General features: G+C 43.4%; 1 protein-coding gene across 1 annotated transcript; it reads left to right on the top strand.

The window, feature by feature from the left end:
* Positions 1-32: 32 nt before the first annotated feature.
* On the top strand, positions 33-15,308 carry ppp2r1ba (protein phosphatase 2, regulatory subunit A, beta a). The gene is made up of 15 exons (XM_023813607.2): positions 33-182; positions 1,780-1,870; positions 2,405-2,505; positions 2,698-2,930; positions 3,805-3,952; positions 4,242-4,397; positions 5,650-5,764; positions 5,870-5,940; positions 9,732-9,866; positions 11,015-11,188; positions 11,368-11,428; positions 13,219-13,373; positions 13,596-13,738; positions 13,860-13,951; positions 14,094-15,308. Exons 1-15 carry the CDS (start codon positions 105-107, stop codon positions 14,108-14,110), a joined length of 1,770 nt encoding a protein of 589 aa, XP_023669375.1. The 5' UTR covers positions 33-104; the 3' UTR covers positions 14,111-15,308.
* Positions 15,309-19,426: the final 4,118 nt, after the last annotated feature.

Raw genomic sequence — 19,426 nt, 5'->3', positions numbered from 1 at the left:
AAGATTGGGCCAATCAGCATGAAAAGAGCAACCACTTTCCCGTTGTGTTCCCTCCAAGAGACCCCGTAGCTCAGGCTAGGCGGAAGTAGTGAACAGTATCCAAAATGGCAGGCGCCGACGGAGACGATTCTCTTTACCCTATTGCTGTGCTCATTGACGAGCTACGGAATGAAGATGTCCAGGTAAACTTAAATATGATTTTGTATGTGTTGGGCATGACCCACACGTTTTTAAAAAGTTTTTGGTTAAATAACAAATGATTGTCTTATGTGATATAGCTAGAAAATTCTGCCGGGGCCTCGCGCAAAAATAGTCACCGGCGAGCGGCACAGTAAACCGTGTAGCTTATTAGCCGGCCTAGGCTAACAGGGTGGGAAGTTGTCTGTGGGCATTTTATTTTCGCATGTCTAACTTATTTATTTATTTTTACCGTATAGCAGTGCAATTTGAAATTACTCCTCCCATAGATTTAAAATACAGCTGTTCTTGGAGCTCGTTACATGAGTCCGGTTAGCCGTTAGCTGCTTAGCTAGTTGCAACGATGTAAAGGAGGCCGAGAAGCCTATCCGGAGGACCTTTTTATCGATCGGTGCGACATTGACTCGAAGTAATATTAGTTCTTCTTAACATATGCTGTGGATTAATTATAAATGCGTACATTTTTGTTTGAATGGATAAATTTCTCGCCACCAGATTTACTCCACATAAACTGTACGACTAATATACCGAGTACTGTCCGGGGCCGCGGGTATGGTACGGCCCACTTCCTTAGACATATCAATGTCTTTCTGGGGTTGGGTTATCTCTGTTACGTTGCCTCTAAAGAAAGAAAATGAGTACCGACCTTTTATTATAAACGTACTTCATTTGTTGCTCTGCGGTTATAATTTTTGTAAATGGTCGGCTTTTAAACACGCTTTATGTTTCGGCCGGTTACTCGGTAGCATTAGACATTTCACGCAACAGCGAAAAATACTGTTTTCAGTGTTATGTAGAATAATAATAAAAAAAATGCATTTCTGCTTTGCTTGTAGTGTTGCCTGATTTCCCCAGGTAGGTTTAAATGTCACGCCGAATCCCTACCTTGGTCAGCTCCTTCATGACCTGCACATCGAACACAGCAATTTTGTAGATCAGATGTCATGAGTTTGATGAGCTGAGCTCATGGCTATTTTGACCTTATTGTCTGTCTTTAGTGAAGTATTTCAAGTGGGGTAGAATAAGAAACTGTTTCTAGTGGTATGCTTTGGTTTTTTTGTGTAGCTCTGATTTTGCTATGCAATGGCTTGAGTATGACATGGTACTTTTAATTGATGTTAAGCAGTTTGTTTATAACTGTCAAAAAGCTTTCCTGATGCACCAATGTATGGATTGCAGTGGGTGTTACAGCTAATCTGTTGCCATGGTAGCCTAAGTCTGAAGATTGCTCTTCTCAGCTAAATATATACTTTGAACATACTGCAGCTCTCAAGTAATTGTAAATAGATGTACTTTACCTCCAATAAACGATAGAGCTGTATAAAGACCTTTTAACTTCAAGTCTGAACCAAAATTTTAGGTTTTTTTTCTTTTAACCAATGGAATGTTTGACTTCACACAAAATAAGGATATTTAATCTTCCTCTATGAAAGCGAGGCCGCCTCTGAGGAAGCCTTTTCCAGCTTTGTAGCTGCAGTCATAGTTGGCAGCTGTGCTGGCATTCATTACTGTTTTGTGTTCTTAGACTGAGGGGTACTGTGTCATGCATATATTTAAATCTCGTCTTTCCCTCTTCCGCAGTTGCGGCTGAACAGCATTAAGAAACTGTCCACCATTGCGTTGGCTTTGGGCGTTGAGAGGACGCGTACAGAGCTGCTTCCCTTCCTGACTGGTAGGTCCCATCACAAATTGCTTGGGCTTCATTACTCTTTGTACATTATAGCCTAGTCCAGGGGTCTCCAATTCCGGTCCTGGAGAGCTACCGTCCAGTAGGTTTTCTATCCTACCTCGCTTCTGATGAGTCACACCTGTTCTCAGGTAAATACCAGAAACAGGTGTGGCTCATCAGAAGCCAAGTGGGACAGAAAACCTACTGGATAGTAGCTCTCCAGGACCGGAGTTGGAGACCCCTGGTCTAGTCTTGGTTAGTGCAAGGGGTTGGGAGATGATTGATTGCTGCAAACAGGAATTCTGCAAATATTAAATCCCTAAGCAAGTGACTATTATTTTTCACTATTAAAAGTTTCAAATCGAATAAACATTGTGATCTTTATAGATGTGATTTGTACATGGTGACCTGTGGAGACCTTGGTTAGAGAAGCCTGGTGGGCGAGTTATCATGTTTAATATGTGTCGTGTCAGCTGGCTAGTCCCAGCATACTGTTGTAGTGCCAGCTCTCTCATGGCCTGTCTCACGCTTCTTCAGACACCATCTATGACGAGGATGAGGTGCTCCTTGCTCTGGCTGAGCAGCTGGGCAACTTCACCATGCTGGTGGGTGGGCCGGAGTACGTCCACTGTCTCCTGGTAAGCCACAGTCCTCTCTTCTCTGTCTCAAGCCCAATTACAGTAAATGTTATTGCTCTCTGTACCATCAGTAATCTGGTGTAAGTCTATTTGTACTGTTGCAAAATAAAACTGAGGTAATCGTGTTGAGACAAGCTCTGACATGGTGATCCAAATCGCCACAGCTCACGTGTATGTTTGCTTTCCTTCCAGCCTCCACTGGAGAGCCTGGCCACTGTGGAGGAGACAGTGGTACGGGACAAGGCTGTGGAGTCGCTTCGCAAGATCTCCCACGAGCACTCGCCTGTGGACCTGGAGGTACACTTTGAGCCCTTGGTGAAGCGTCTGGCCAGTGGGGACTGGTTCACCTCCCGCACCTCAGCCTGCGGCCTCTTCAGCGTCTGCTACCCCCGCGTCTCCAGCACAGTCAAGGCTGAGATTCGCCAGTGAGTGTCACCGGAGCCGTTTGTGTGTCGGATCTGCCCCTGAATCTGCTGAACAGTAATGTGTTGGATGGAGGGTGTTGCCTCATCTTCCTCTATCTGAAATGTCCGAGAAACATTAGAGCAGGTAGAGCTCAGCAAATAGCCGTCAGACATCTATTAATGATTTTTTTTTACAGTGTTTGTCACACTGGAGGGCACTGTACAACGGCGAATATCTAGCCATGGGTCACAACCCAAATTTGGGTCATGGCAAATTCAGAAAGGGTCGTGAGGCAGAGTTGGAAATGTAAGCATTTTAAAACCAGCAAGCCCCTATGCTGATCCATGATCAGATTTCCCAGCCCCAATCCTAGAATTAACCTATATAAATGGATCTTGGGTCTGTAACTGCAAAAACTAGTATAAACACTCAACTAGTCCAAGAAGTCAAACCACAGATGTTCAATTTAAAATTCACTGGCACATCCAGTCAGTTTTGTGCAATAGGCATTGATTTGTGTAAATTGCAGAGTGCAGTGTGCGCCTTGATCATAGCATTAATGTGAACCAGTTTGATATAAGGTCATGACTGAGCTGCCATGGTAAAAATTGGGTTTAGGAGCAAAAGGGTTGAGAACCCCAGCTTTACTATATTTATAATCCAACACAATACTATCTGTGTGCAGACACAAGTGATTTAGCAGTATTTGTTATGAGGTTATTTTTTATGTATTTGTTTTGGATGTGTCCAGGTTTGATTTTTCTAGTAAAAGCATAAATGCAGATTAATATTGTATGATTGTTTAATGTTCCTGTGCAGGTAAGTTACACAGATCTGTAGGATGTAGCGCTTGTCGTCCCTATCGTGTGTGACGGGGAGCCCTCGTATCCGCAGACATTTCCGCACGCTGTGCTCAGATGACACTCCTATGGTGCGTCGTGCCGCTGCCTCCAAGCTGGGTGAGTTTGCCAAGGTCCTGGAGCTGGAATACGTGAAGAGTGACATCATCTCCCTCTTCACTGCCCTCGCCTCAGATGAGCAGGTATCGTCCGTCCGTCCGTCGCTTAAGGGTGGGGGTTGAATGCTTTGAAATCATGGATCTTAAGCAATTGTTGAAGGTATTAGGATGAGAGGGCTTGAGAACTGGCCGTGAATAACTTCGGCTGTACATTCTTCAGGCATCACTCCATAAATGCCACTTTGATTGCTGTATTAAGGCCAATGATCTCCAGTGTTTGAGGAAGTTTTATTGCGTCGGGTTGCGATGCTCAGGAGGGTCACCATTTCTAATGGCACTTGGCTTCGTTTGATTGTCGGGCTTCTTCCTGCAGGACTCTGTGCGCCTGTTGGCTGTGGAGGCCTGCGTCAGCATTGCCACACTGCTGCCCCAAGAGGACTTGGAGAGTCTGGTAATGCCAACCTTGCGGCAGGCTGCAGAGGACAAATCCTGGAGGGTGCGCTACATGGTAGCAGACAAGTTCTCAGAGGTGAGGTTACGCTTCAGGTTATGGGATACAGATATGTCATTAATCGCATGGTCCTTGGTGGCAGAACCCCACATGACTACGTATCTGTGCAAGAGAACACCCATTTCACAGTCTGGCTTAAGTCCTTGTTCTGTTAACTTAGTTGTAAGAAACTTTAAAACTTTAACTTTGTCTTCCATTTTAGAAGGCTGGTGTCTCAGCCTCCCTGGTCCATAAGGAATCAGTTCAGATTTGGACCAAACTATAAAAAAAAAAAAAAAAACAATTTTTGTCTGAACTTTTTACACTTTTCACAAGGGCAATCAGTGTTTTGTACATGAATGGACTAATTCATCTAATGAAAGTAGCAGCCCAGCTTTATTGGGGATCTTACACAAGCCATGTTTGATCCCCTCTTATTTGATGGGTATGAGCTGTTTTGGCTGCTTTCCCCTGAAATTTGGTTTGAGCAGTGTAATGTTTTTGGCACTGAGTAGTGGCCCCACCCCAATTTCACAGTGACAGGATGCAGTTGTTGATGGGCAGGTGGGAGTTCTGTTGTGTGTCTAGGTGTGCCGTTTGCTTTACCTGTCCCTCCCTTTAATTCATGAAATTTTAGGTTATTACTGGCTTTTTTTTTTAAAAAAAATGTGTGCCTAATGATAATTGAATGGTTAGGGATAAAAGCTTAGGGTTGGATTCCTCAATAGTAGATGACTCCTATTTTCATGTATCAGGTTGTAAAGGTTCTTTCCAGTTTGTGTTTTGGTAAATTGTTACCAGTGTTAATCACTCTAGCCTTTTCAGTGGTGATCTCTGCCGTTTATCATACCAGTGTTTTATGTCAAAATGGAAACTACACCTTTCTGCTAATTTAAGCAGATAAATACTGTAAGTGGAGGTGTAGCTCATGCATAAAGTCCCTCTTCATCTACACTAACACTGTTAGCCGTTTGGCTGCTTAATTTATGTGACAGGATTTTTTTTTCCCGTTTGTTCTTAGTTTTTATCCAAGATCAAAATATCATATCCTATATATCTCCTGCACAAAATTTAAGTCTCTTTAAATGACAAGACATGGTGAAATGCATGAGTCCTCTCCATCTGTGCCTGATATACTTAACCTGCTTTACCATAATTTTCCTACATCGCTCATAATTTTTTTTTATGACTGTAGCTCTTTGACAGCTCATGCTCGTTTAACCTCATTGGACCTTTTATAGAAATGCTACCGAAATGGTAATGACATACTGCATTCTCCCTGGTGCTGCAGCTTCAGAAAGCCGTGGGGCCTGAGATCACCAAGAATGACCTAGTGCCGGCCTTCCAGAACCTGCTAAAGGACTGCGAGGCTGAGGTGCGGGCCGCGGCCGCCAATAAGGTCAAAGGTGAGTGAAGTTCGCCGACCTTCGTGCAAAAGGTTACTTTATCAAATTTGAGGACATTATGTTGATAGGCTGTTCCCTTATTGATACTGAAAACCATGTTTTCAGAGTTTTGTGAGAATTTACCGGAAGACAGCAAGGAGACCATCATCATGACTCACATTCTTCCTTGTGTCAAGGTAAGGCTTGGTGCATACTGTGTCTAAGAGGCCTGTCACTTCGAGGCTGCTGCTGTGTGTCATCCATGGGTGTCTGATGTGTTAAGCAGCTGTAAGACTTCAGAATGCACCGCTTCTAGAAGCGGTATTCTGCATTTCTTCCTTTAATCCAAGCAATCTACCCGCAGGGATTAGGAAGTTTGGTATAGGACAGGGTTCTTCAACTCTGGACCTCGATTCCGAATCCAGGCCGTGTTTTCAGTTCTCCCAGGTAGTTGTTTAATAATTACTGATTCTGATTGGTCAGAGGCTTCACACCTGACTGACAGGTAAAGGAAGGCTGGAAAACCAGCAGTGCTGGGACCTTGAGGACTGTGAGTTGAATAACCCTGGTATAGGAGATCAACACAAAAGTAAGGTCGTTTTCAAGAAACTGTACTTTGATTTCGCAAACCAGTTGAGGGATTGTTAGTACTGCTATATAGAGCCTCATGTTTCATTTACTGATCTCTGTGGTCGGTTGCATGAAAATTAGTTCTTGGAGTTCATAAATGTTGTTCCGGGGGAAGCTTGAGCGGAACGAGGAGCTTGAAACTCCGGTCGGCCTGGACTTGATCCAGATATGTGAACTGTCGCGACGCAGTGTCAAGATGATTAGGGTTTACCTTTCCCAGAGCTTGGCTAATCCTTTCAAGGGCCCTTCAGATGGTCCAAGCCTGGTTAACCACTGCATTTGTAAAGTAACCTGGTTTTATGAATAGTTTAATTGAGCAATTCATTGGTTTCAAAGAGAAAGGTTAATGGTTTTTGGGAGTAGGCTCGTGCTGCTGAAATCTGCATGTAGGCTGCTGATCACTGGAGGACAAGGAGAGCATGCTTCAGAGTGGGGCCAATCATCTTGGCTGCTGAAACGCAAGCCGTTGCGGGCTTCTCTGTGGTTGTCCGCATGTCACAGAGTGCCGCAGCGTGCTGTGTGTTAACTCGCAGCGTGCTTTGGACGTCGTGCCAGAAAATGGCTTTTTTTCTCCTTTCTGTCCCTGACCCAGTCTCTGGCTGCATTGTGAAATGCTAAGATTCTTTTTTTTCTTTTTTTTTGTGCTTTGTGCTGGTTTAAGAAATGCATTCTTTCCACTGGCCATGCTTAGAAGCACATCGCAGGGTATTTTGACTAAGCACGAATTGGGAAATGTGTGTCGGCCATATGTTTGTGGTTTGGGTGTATGTCAATTTCTACAGACGAACTGAACACCAGGCTAATGATCTGCCCGCATCCCCGCTTCTTGTCGCGAAATCTCAGTAGGCTTAAATGGGATAAAATGCTTGGAAGGCATAGAGAGACTGGCCAAGCTTTTGAATAATTTGCGGAGGATGATATCCTGCGTCTCGTTTCATGACATTAACCTTAGTCTGAGGCCTCTCAGCCACTTTCGGGGTAGTCTGACATGCCTCGACATTTTAAAATATTTCACCTCTCTAAAAAACGTTTATCCCAAAGGGTTACATGTGCTTTTATCCAGCACAAACTCAGCACCAATAATCTGAGACCACTTAAAATGTTATTCTATTTTTTGTTAAAATCAACTTTAAACATATACTTTTCAAAAACCTATTTTCAGACATGCTGAGAAATTGTAAAATCACATTATAGACATTTCTAGCCAAGACTTTTGAGCTCTGAAGCTTATAGACACTAGGCTACACATAGGTGAATGAGACATTCTGAAATTTTATGTGGTTTGATTACTAAAGTGTTAGAACTTTGGAGTGATACTTTTTCTCAAAGTCAGTGGCCTGCACAATGAATATTGATGAGATAGGTGTCCCCACACCTGTAGTAGTTTGCATACTGTCAATGGCCCATCAGTCTGGAATGTCACTGCACCCCACACCCATCACTTTTGGAAACGCAAGAAAAATAGCAACAATAAAATCCTTTTCAGTTTATTGGTAGATGGAATGAAAAATGGAAAAACTGTGACCATATAAATATAGAAAGCGATAAATATGATGCAGTGACTATTATTAACGCTCTGGGGATGAGGGCATTGTCGACCGCGTATCTTTCTCGTGTATTTCAGTTTATATTTTGCTGAAATCATTATGTAGAATCATGAAAAAAAACACTGACTAAATCCGTAATCTGTCGTCTTTGCAAAACTTCCATTGTCGGAAGTATTAAAGTTTTTAAAATTAGGTTAAATAGGCAAAAAAGCAAGCCGTGTGACCTTTCTTTGTTTTACTTGCATCGGGAGCGTGTAGGACCGCTCTCAGCTGAAGATCGCTATTCACGTTCTAAATGGGCAGGGTTTGAACCGGCGACCATGTGATTATAGGCACACAGGCTTAGCCCACTGAGCTATGAACACAGGTATGAGATTCGCTGCTGAAAATGGCAACATTGACGCAAAGCTTCAGCAGCAGAGATGTATCCGTGTGCCATATTGTAGCAGATCAGTGTAAACACTACCCAGACATGTGCTCTTGTGTATTTCGGTCACAATGGGCGTATTCACATATTTCTTTACCCAATACTAACTGTCGGATTATTATGCGAATAGCGCGATTTGCAAGTGGGAAGGCAATCAGAGCTGCTTCGAGACGCAGACGCTTAAGTCAGTCACTCTTGTTCTTTCTATTCGTATCATGAAGCTGTAAAAATATATTTAGTTTCTACATATATATATATGTATATATGTATATATATATATATATATATATATATGTATATATGTATATATATATATATATATATATATATATATATATATATATATATATATATATGTATATATGTATATATGTATATATGTATATATGTATATATGTATATATGTATATATATATGTATATATGTATATATGTATATATGTATATATATATGTATATATATATGTATATATATATGTATATATGTATATATATATATATATATATATGTATATATATATATATATATGTATATATATATGTATATATATATGTATATATGTATATATATATATATATATATATATATATATGTATATATATATGTATATATGTATATATATATATATATATATATATATATATATATATATATATATATGTATATATATATATGTATATATGTATATATGTATATATATATATATGTATATATGTATATATATATATATATATATATGTATATATGTATGTATATATATATATATATATGTATATATTTGAAAAGTAGACCGTCCAAGGTTTCTGAGGGTGTTTTTAAAATGTGTATGTGACAAAAACTCGCAGAGTTATTTAAACGGTTTGGTGAAATTTCTGTTAGATCCCGCCGGCAGGATTGTCCACTCCAGAGGGTTAATTCTTGCTCTAACCTTTAGGGATTGTAACTATGAACTCTGGTCTCCTTATTCTAACCTGTAGGGATTGCTGTGGGGGTTTTGAATAAATTGCTAATGGGTCTGAACAAATACTTTTGCCATAATTTTTTTTATTTTTTTTTTTGGCTTGGTCCATGGTTGTTCAAAGGTTGTCATTACAGCATTCTTTGTAACCTTTGCTTTAAATATTAAAAATGCTGTATAGTTTCCTGATGACCTCAGTGATTACAGTAAAAAATGTAAGTAGATATCCAGTTTCTCCTTTGCAAAGCTAGCATCGAAGGCTCCGTATTAGTAACCACATTTTATTGCAGCCTTAGCCTTGGTAGATCAAGGACTGCATACCAATTACCTGCCAGGGAATCTTCTTCCGTAGCAGTAGGCTTAAGACGTATGTGTCTGTTGTAGGGATTGAGTTTATTAAATGACTTGGCTCTGTTGATCTGGCAGGAACTGGTGTCTGACACAAACCAACATGTGAAGTCTGCCCTGGCATCTGTGATCATGGGTCTGTCCACCATCCTGGGCAAAGACAACACCATCGAGCACCTGCTGCCACTGTTCTTGGCCCAGCTGAAGGATGAGGTATGCTCCCGACTGAATAAAAACCTTTGACGGCGCTGCTTAATGCTGCATTTCAATAAACAATTTTATTTGTCACGTGCATGAATGTACTGGTACACTAGCAGTGAAATGAAAGAATTTGACCCTAGACTAGGCTTGGCTGCCTTGCTGGTGTAGGCTTGGGAGAAGGCTGCTGATGTTTTTCTTCTGAAGGTCATGCTAGGTGAAAAAAGGACATGCACATGTTCTTGACTGGAATAGCTGCCTCTGGCTTGAGCTCTAGGCTGTTTTCACCGCTCTAATATTACTGAAATGGCTTTGATTTGGGGACCATCTGAGGCTAAGGGTTAACATGTACCATTCTATTTGCTTGAGTGATCCTCCCTTACCAGGATCTCAATGCTTCATCCCATGGTTTAAAGTGGCCTTGGAGAGCCGGAAAAGCATCTGCTGTGGACATCAAAGCAGGAGCACCCTGCTCTGCGTTCAGTTTTTTTTTTTTTTTTTTTCATTGTATTTTGCTAATGTGGCCTTCAAGAGTGGAAAGGGTGCCGTTGCAGCTGCTCAGAAGCCCTTAAGGCAGCGATGACAAGGCGCTGTAAGGTTCCCCAGGTGTGGAACCATGTATCCCTGGAACAAAGGGGAACAGCTGCCTGGGAACAGGTTCTCAGCTGGCTGCCTGCGTCACGCTCTGCCCCTCCACCCCCCCCCCCCCCCCAACCGTATTCGCGTCCACCTCCAGCAGTGAGTCATTAGCTTAGCCTGCGTATGGAGCTCAGAGACAAAGCTTCTGCTTCCTCTCCCTCAAGTCTTCAGCAGAGTGCCTCAGTCAGCTGCACTCCTTGCTCTGTTCCCGTCATTGTGCCCGCGTGCTAAATCAGTCAATACAAGCACTGCCTTAAGTAACTGCAGTAGTTATACAGTTTGTATTTTCCCTGCGACTCTGCTAGAGAGGAATGTTCTTTTTAAAAAACAAACTATAATTTGTAAACCATCCACCAAACACCACAAAACGATTATCACGTCTTTCAACATTACTAGAAAATCAAACCAGCTTCTTTGAAGGAGCAATTGTCTGATAGCTGTAGCAGTGATTGGACTGCTTCTTTAGATACTGAATAGCTTTGACCACTTGTTTTCCCTAATCCTGTCCTTTTCCTCTCCCTTAGTGCCCAGAGGTTCGCCTGAACATCATCTCCAACCTGGACTGCGTCAATGAGGTCATCGGCATCCGCCAGCTGTCTCAGTCCCTGCTGCCTGCCATTGTGGAGCTGGCCGAGGACGCCAAGTGGCGCGTGCGACTAGCCATCATCGAGTACATGCCCCTGCTGGCGGGCCAGTTGGTGAGTCGCTCTATCTGGAAACTGGAAGCTCGCTCGGATTTATTTTTTAAATGGTGCAGGAATCTGTCTTCCTGTGTCACCCGGTTTGTTTCATTGATTTTTAGTGTGATTTTTATGTATTTCTGTTTTACTCAGTTGTGAATTGTCAGGGTTTGATCTATTTTCCTGTCCCGTCCAAGGGTGTGGAGTTCTTTGACGAGAAGCTCAACTCCCTCTGCATGGCGTGGCTCGTTGACCATGGTAGGTTTTGCATGAGCTCCTCTGTGTCGTAGGGACTTAACCTAAAACTGCTGTGAAAAACTGGTTAAATAAATAAGCTTTGGAAGGGATTTGACTTAATGAATTTAACAACCCCCTCCCCCCATCACCCTGCAGTATACTGAATATTGAGCACAGCCATATATACTATGGGGATTTTAGCACAGTCTTGACCGTGTGATTGTCAGTTGTGGGACCTGGTATATCATGTCTCTACACATATGTTTGTGTCTGAAGATGGTAGCCCTGGAGAGCTGTGCTTGGCTGGATGCCAGGTCTTGCTTATTTCCAGTGGTAGGGGCTGATAAACAGGCCCATGTTCCACCTTGGACAGACAGCAGAGCCAGCCTGGCAGGAGCCGAGTATGTAGGTCAGGGCAGCAAGAGAGAGTATGCGCAACCAGTTTGAGGGTGCTCTGTCCTGACCCTCCCAGATGCTGCATAATCCTGGTCTTATCCTAAAAGGACAAGCTAGAATATAAACTAGAGTAATCACACCATAACACGTCTTGATTGGAAATGCTGGTAATGATTCTGCCTTGTTCCTGGAAGGAATTGTGATTGATTCGGCTAGTACTGAATAGGTTTCACCCTGTAATGTTGGTTTCCTTTGCAGTATTTGGTATTTTGGTATTTTCCTGCTACCTAACGATGACCTCCACCTTTCACATTTTGGGTGGTTGTGTGATGTGGGTCTTGCCTGAAAGGAAAAGGTCACAAGTTCATGTGGCCAAAATGAGGTTTGTCGGCGGGACTCGCTCTCCGTGACAGGATGAGGAGTTTAGAATTTGCGAAGAACTGCTCCTTCAGATTGAGAGGAGTCAGCTGTGTTGTTTTGGACGTCTCAAGAGGATGCCACCTGGACAGCTCCCTAGGGGACTGGTGTGGGGGCATTCCACTGGGCCAAGGTCGTGGGCAGACCCAGGACCTGCTATAGGGATACTATCTCCCAGCTTGATTGGAAACATCCCTCAGAATGGACACATGTCTGCCATGCAAAGAGAGGTCTGGTCTGACTTGCTTCGTGTGCTGCTGCCTGGGTCTTCACCAGGGAACATGATGATGCTAAGTATTTGGTAGCTCCTGTTCTGTTTAATTGGCCATTACCTCTTTCCACATGATGGCCGAAGAAATGACAAGGACTATGCCCTTGCACGGCCTTTGGCTAGCTGGTAATCCTATTGAAAAAGTGAGGCATGGGTTTTTTTTTTTTTGTAAATGGCTGTTCATGCTTTAGATGCAGCTGGTTAGCAGAGCCCCTCTTTGCTTTATTTCAACATGCTCATCATTAAATAATGGGGTCTTCGGGGGTTATTTTGGGTGGGGGGAGGGGATTACTGGGAGCCTTGCAATGACTGACTTCATCTGATGCTTATTATTAAACCTTCTCACACCACACTGAGGAAAGGAGCTCAGTCTGGCTTTGTTCTGGTCGTCCCCCCCCCCCCCGTTCCTTTCTCCCTGCTTTTGGAGGACGGCTCTAACCCATTTTAATGTCCCAAACATACCCTGTCAGTGCTGTCAGTGTAGCAGGATTTACAGTCTGTTCTTGGAAAAGGTTGGCCGTTTGTGTGCGTGTGTCTTTGATGACCTTGCCGGCGCCGCTGCTCAGAGCTGCCGCTCTTAGTCGATGCAGTTGTAGGTTACAGTGATGTGGCGCAGTCGTCGCATGATGGGCTGCAGGCCAAAGCTGCCGCATAGTGTATTGCACCTTGAAGCTTCTGCTCAGGAGGAGGCTGCATGAATCTATCGGCGGATCTGCTTTATTCCTAGTGTACGCCATCCGAGAGGCTGCCACCTGCAACCTGATGAAGCTGGTGGAGAAGTTTGGAGCGGAGTGGGCCCAGAACACCATTGTCCCCAAGGTGCTGGGAATGGCCAACGATCCCAACTACCTGCACAGAATGACCACTCTCTTCTGCATCAATGTGAGTCAGATTCATGTATTTTAACTCCCCCTCATGTTCCTCCTGTGTACCTTTTTGGTTTGCTGTCTGTGGGGGTGTGTCTAAATTTGTACATCTCTGCTGTGAAGTGGGGATTTATTTATTTATTAATATCTCTTTTTGAGTGAGTTCGGTATGATAACGTGGGAGGCCAGGCCCTCTGGAGTGATACGCTTACATCTGACATCCTGTGCGGCGTTTCAGGCGCTGTCTGAGGCCTGCGGCCAGGACATCACTACCAAACACATGCTGCCCGTGGTCCTCAAGATGTCCAATGACCAGGTGGCCAATGTGCGCTTCAACGTAGCCAAGTCCTTGCAGAAGATCGGCCCGGTGTTAGACAGCAAGTATGTGCCAGACACTCCCCAATCCTGGAGATTTGCCGTCCGTCCGCAGCTTGCGGCCATCATATTTTCACTAGGCTCTGCTCCTCTTTGAGGTTTGACTGACTGTCTTGTTCCTTTATAGTGCTCTGCAGACAGAGGTGAAGCCCGTGTTGGAGAAACTGGCCACAGACCAGGACATGGATGTGAAGTACTTTGCCCAGGAAGCCATGAGTGGTACGTCTTGCTGCTCTTGGCCTTCCCCATGTCGTCTTGAGAAGGCTAGACCTGGCTACACCTGGCCAGACCCAGTAAATTGCAGTTATTAAAGCATCATCTTCAGGAAATGTAATTCTCCTTTTCCCTCGTTTTCCCGCAGTTCTTGCCCTGGCTTAAAAGACCCGTTCGCCTATCTGCTGAGCATACGACACATCCCAGGATTTACCACACTGTATTTATTGATATCCAGGATCAAGTAGCTGCTTAGAGAAACAATTTTTAAGCTGTTTAAATGTTGTCACCCCCCAATTTTGCTTTTTCAGTGATAGTGAACGTCTTGAGAAAGCAACCATTTCCTCAGAATTGGCTGTGCTTGCTGTATATCCCTGCGTTCAGCAGAAAATTAACTCGAGCAACATATGTGGATGATGTATGTGCCCAGGTCTGACCCATCTGCTTCAATTAGTTACTGGCTGTACTACTTGGCATGGAGGTGTGTATGGCTTAGCCCAATACCCCCCCACCCTGTCCCCACCCTTTAGTTTAATCTCTGCTCAGGAGTTTTTTCTTTTCTTGCATGCTTTAGGCAGACCTGTCTGCCTTAGTTAAGAGATGCATGCAACAGGCTAGTAACGTAGCTCTCCTATTGTCTGTGATATCCTTAAATCTTATGGAGGGGGATCTTGTATAGTAATTATCTACAACTTCTCTTCAGCACAGTACATATTTCTGCTACTCCCAGTTCAGATTCGCTATTCCCACTGTGTAGGTTCTTCCCTGATATGTGTGTGCATAAGGACTTTAAACAAGGGACCATCACATGTTTCAATCTCATTAAAGGTTCTAGACTTTGTCCCCTGGTAAGACTCTAGGTTTGATGCCCAGAGGCCAATGGTCAGACTAACCTGTTTAATCTCTAATTTTACTTGTAGAACATGGTAGTTGTAAGTCTTTGTTGTGCCAATAACTGTTTGAGAGCTTTCCCCCTACCTTTGCCGGCTTTTCATTCTCCGTTTGTACAATAAACACTTTCTTGAACATTTGAAATGGTCAGCTCCAGTGGGTCCTGTGTTCACGGGTCAGCAGGAATTTTCTGTGTACAACTTCAGCAGCCACAGCAGAGCCTCTGGGTAGCCCTGCATGCTGGTTGTAGGAGGATAGAAAGTGGCATTTGTAAAATCACATCTTTGCTTGCTTCGTTTTGCAACTCGGCCCATTTTGAGATGTTTTAGAATTTGAACTAAATCTTGTTCTGTGTCCTTAGAATGTGCTTTGATTTTATATGAATAACCTACTCCTCTCCCCCACGCAAAACATGCTTGGGGTGCTATACTGTATGTGTTGGGGGAGCTAAATAAAGTAATTAAACAACAAATGTTTGTGTGTTAAATAGAAATGTTTGCATGCACTTGTTGTTCAGAGTTTTGAATGCATTGCAGAAGTTCTCAAACCACATATTACTGCCCTAAGCCAGCCAGTTCCAGCTGCTCATAGCTTCTGAAATTGGAGTTGTAGTTTTATGCAATCACCCTTAGTCTTGTCATGACGAAACTTAGAGCAGGTTTCTGTCCCCAGTTGGCCTCATTGCCTTTAAAAATAGTCATACGGATAACCTCCACTAAAGTCCTGGTTAGTGGTGTGATTGTGTAGTATATTTTTGTCTACGTGCACAAATAAACCCCCACATTGCCTTAGCACTTAAACAGCATATTCATACAAAGAGCAAAGTTTTTAGTGGTATTCGTGCACGTTAGTTTTTGAAACCCATTCATGGAACTAGCCCAGGGCTAATGTAGAAAGTTTTTAGTTCCCCAAAAGCCATGCAAATCTGCAGTCCACTTAAATAAAAGCGTCCAGCATTTCCTTCATTGACATAAGGTAAGCCATAGGGCTGATGTATCGTACTTGGTGTTAAGAATTTCTGCAGGTCGACTTTGGTTGTGATGTGAGTTTTGAGTGGCTCCTTCCTCCTGTGTAACCAGAAAAACACGCTGTGGTATATTTCATCCATCTTGGTATACAAAAAACATGCTGAGGTATATTGCATCCATCTTGGTATATTACAATTGCTAAGTAACCAGGGCCAAGCACACTGTTGAAGTCATTAATTCGCCGTACGGAAATATACTTGAACGGGGCTATGATTTTGTTGTTGTCATGGCTTTAGAACATTCTCTGAAAAGAGAATTCTGAGAAAAGCAGGTTCTCTTGGTACATCTCCATCCTTTTGTGGGGGAATCAAAATTATTGACGGTCGTTAACATTATGGGGTTAGGAAGGGACTTGGTTTCTTTGTGCTGGGATGTGGGGTGGATCGAGGTCAGTGGGAGATCTGAGTTACTTCCCCTCACCCACCCATTCCCTGCTGCTGCCTTTGCCTGACAGCCTCTCAACTCAATGTCACTTGAATAACTGGAGCCCTGCCACGTGGCTGTCCCCTCTACTGCTGGTGACCGTATAGGAGAGTGGCCTCTGAACCAATTTTAGTATTGGCTTCCTATTGTACTAGTGAGATTTTGCTGACAATGGAAGTTGAATGGTGTGTCAGCGCTTAGTCAAATTAGTCACTGGCTCTCTAGGACCTCTACACTGAACTACACATTTTTAGGTTTCCCCTCATTTAAAACACCTGATTCCACTCCTTGTACCTCCTTGTGCTAATTGCCACACAGCTCTTGAGCTGAATCATTTGTGGTGGAACAGGGAAAGAACTAAGCTACACAGGGCTCTGGCCTTCCGGGGCTGGAGTTTGACACCCCTGGCCTAGGGGCTCTAAGGCTTACACTCAGAACAAAGTTGGTGTTCGAAGAAGACTAGGAAGTAGGTCTACTGCACTTTGATTCCAGTACTGCAAACCTCTGATGGGAGTTGGGGTATAACTTTGGAAGCTGGTAAGAACAAGTATGCCGACTTTCTTTCATCTGCCACTGTCCTTAGAGCGGGATGAAGGGCTCTCTGCAGGCCGGCATAGAAGAGGGTCAGCGAGTGTGATTGCTTTCGGACAGAAAAGTGTAAATAACCCAAAGGCTGCCATGGCAACGCTCAGTGGGGCAACACAGCCTGTGAAGTACATTCAGTGACACCTCTTCGGCGATTCATGTTTTGCCAAATGCGGATCTGAGGATAGTGTTGGGGGGCCGTGGATGGTGACACCTGATGGGGGTTCATAGTGACTGCTGAATATTTCTCTTCCACCGGCATCATTATCAGCTTAATGTGCAGTGAAACGTTAGCAGTGGGGCACGGAACGCACACGGAGGCGCCAAGAAAGGTGGTAATTGGGCAGTCATTAGAGGCCACACTGGTAGTCTAGCCACACATGAAGATGACCAGTTGGCACTCTCTGTGAATGCTCGGGCCCAGATTGTGGCAACAGATGACCTAAATTCCTGTGGGCCATCCCACAGCAAGGCTAGGCCTTTGTGTTAGCTCTCATAACCTGCAGATGACCAGTGAAGGCTGGCAGGATGTGTCTGGGTGGGATTGCAAATGCTGTGGGTGCATGAATGAGAGAAAGATGGCAACAAACACAGCAGGACTTGGGTTAAATGCCCCGCGTATCAGGGCTATCTTATCTATGAGAAAAAAACAGTGCTGAAACTTTCGCGCTGTAGTCTAGGTCACTATGACAACCTTGGAAACAAAGCCTGAAGGAGACTGTTCTCCACAAACAAAAGCTGCAGCTGTTTTCATGGTCGACCTGACAAGGCCAGTCTTTGTGATTTTTGTATACATATGTTTCAGAAATGTTTATTCGCTTAAGTACAGCGGCTCCTCCTTAACTTTAGGCGTGTTAAGTTTCTGCTATGCAATACAACTGTTTAAATTAAGGTCCTTTTTGGTTCACAGGTCTATCGCGTAATAGTTTAATTATGCAATATATTTATATTGCCATAAATTGTATACTTTGTGCTGTCATGGAAATATGGTTAAAAGTAGGTACACCAGTATGTTGTAAAGTCTTCCTGATGGCTTTCAGCGAAGACAGCAAAAGATATCAGAGCCAGAAGTCCTAACGATGCTATTTTAACGCACTGTTTGTGTGACGGATTCCAATGCAGCATTTTTTTCATGCCTATTAAATTGACTAATGTATCTAGTCAACTGCTGATTACCAGTGCTAACCATTATGGAATCAAGGAGCCAGCAGATTGAAATGTATAGGCATTTAATTTGGTCAGATGACATTGAAATAGCAGATCCTCTCAATAAGATGGTGGGCAGGTCGGTTGATGAAGCCAAATCATGTTTCTGGTCAGAACAAACTAGTTTGGTGAAAGACATCTAGTTTTTTTAAATTCTCCATTTTTATTTTCATTTACACAGCCGAATGCAACACTCAAGTGCTTAATTAACAAGCTAAATTTAGTGAGGTAGTAAATGCTTCTCAGATTAAGGTCCAGAGTTGAAGGCTGCAATGCGCCCGGCTCATTATGTCAACATTTAATTTGATAGTGCCTACAGATTAGCTTCGCATGGAGCAGTACGAACAGGGTTGCAGACCTATTGTTCAGCGAAATGCCTCTGTGACTTTTCCAAAACTCTATCGCAGGTACTACTGTGTCCAACCAGTAGACATTCTCCAATAGTAAGTGATCAGGTAATGAGATTACTGGCATCTGGTTCAGACACCCATGTGACTGGTCTTGTAGGATTAAGTGTGCTGGTGGTACTGTTTGTCTCTGTTTCACGCTAGTGGCATGTTGATCTTTGCTGGTCTTGTCGCCATAGAGACAGTTGATGTCATCTCAATTACAGAAAAGAGCAGATGCTTAGATGACATGATCATGTGTGTGAAAGGCAGGCAGAAGAAGCAGTGTAAGTAGTACCTTTGCGGTAGCCCCAAAGGTGTCCAGTGTCTCGTGTGACTTTCATATACGAACCAAACTGTACAGCCAGTGTATTGAACAGAAATTTCTTTCTGTTGAAGCTTCAAATTAAAATTGATCTAACCCAGAAACAGCTGCATAGAAGAGTAACCAGAGGAATAAATATATCCACTTGATCAAGCTCAAAGGCTTGACAGCCCAACAGTAAAATTGGCTCTAAAGCAGCTTTTGGCTGGTTGAGGAGAAAGGACGAATTCATCCAATTTTGCCCTCCAACCTAAAAGCTACATCAGAGATGAGCACTACTGAGAGGTAATTTTGTTTGTTTGGTGTTTGCTGCTTTGACAATATAGAATGAAAGCAAGGCCCTAAACACATGATTTCCTGTCATTCTTATTTCCCATCTTAAACTGCAGAAATAGTTGTACTTCTGACATCTCTCACACACAGGTTTTACACTTTGTCTCCATCTCTTGAGCAAACAAAATCGTTTCCATCCAAACAGGTAAGTTCATACAGACCAGTTAGCAATGCACAGACTCTCTAAACAGTGGGGAGAGTGGTGCTTGAGGGGGATTTCTCCGTTGGAGCTCTCATCATTGTTGTGCTTGAATCAAGTCTATCCACATTCCCCTCTTGCCCTTCTGCACAGCTACGATGCTTA

This window comes from Paramormyrops kingsleyae, chromosome 18, assembly GCF_048594095.1.
Source record: "Paramormyrops kingsleyae isolate MSU_618 chromosome 18, PKINGS_0.4, whole genome shotgun sequence".
Taxonomy (NCBI): domain Eukaryota; kingdom Metazoa; phylum Chordata; class Actinopteri; order Osteoglossiformes; family Mormyridae; genus Paramormyrops; species Paramormyrops kingsleyae.
Note: the sequence above shows the minus strand (reverse complement) of the source record. Positions and strands in the feature narration are given on the sequence as shown.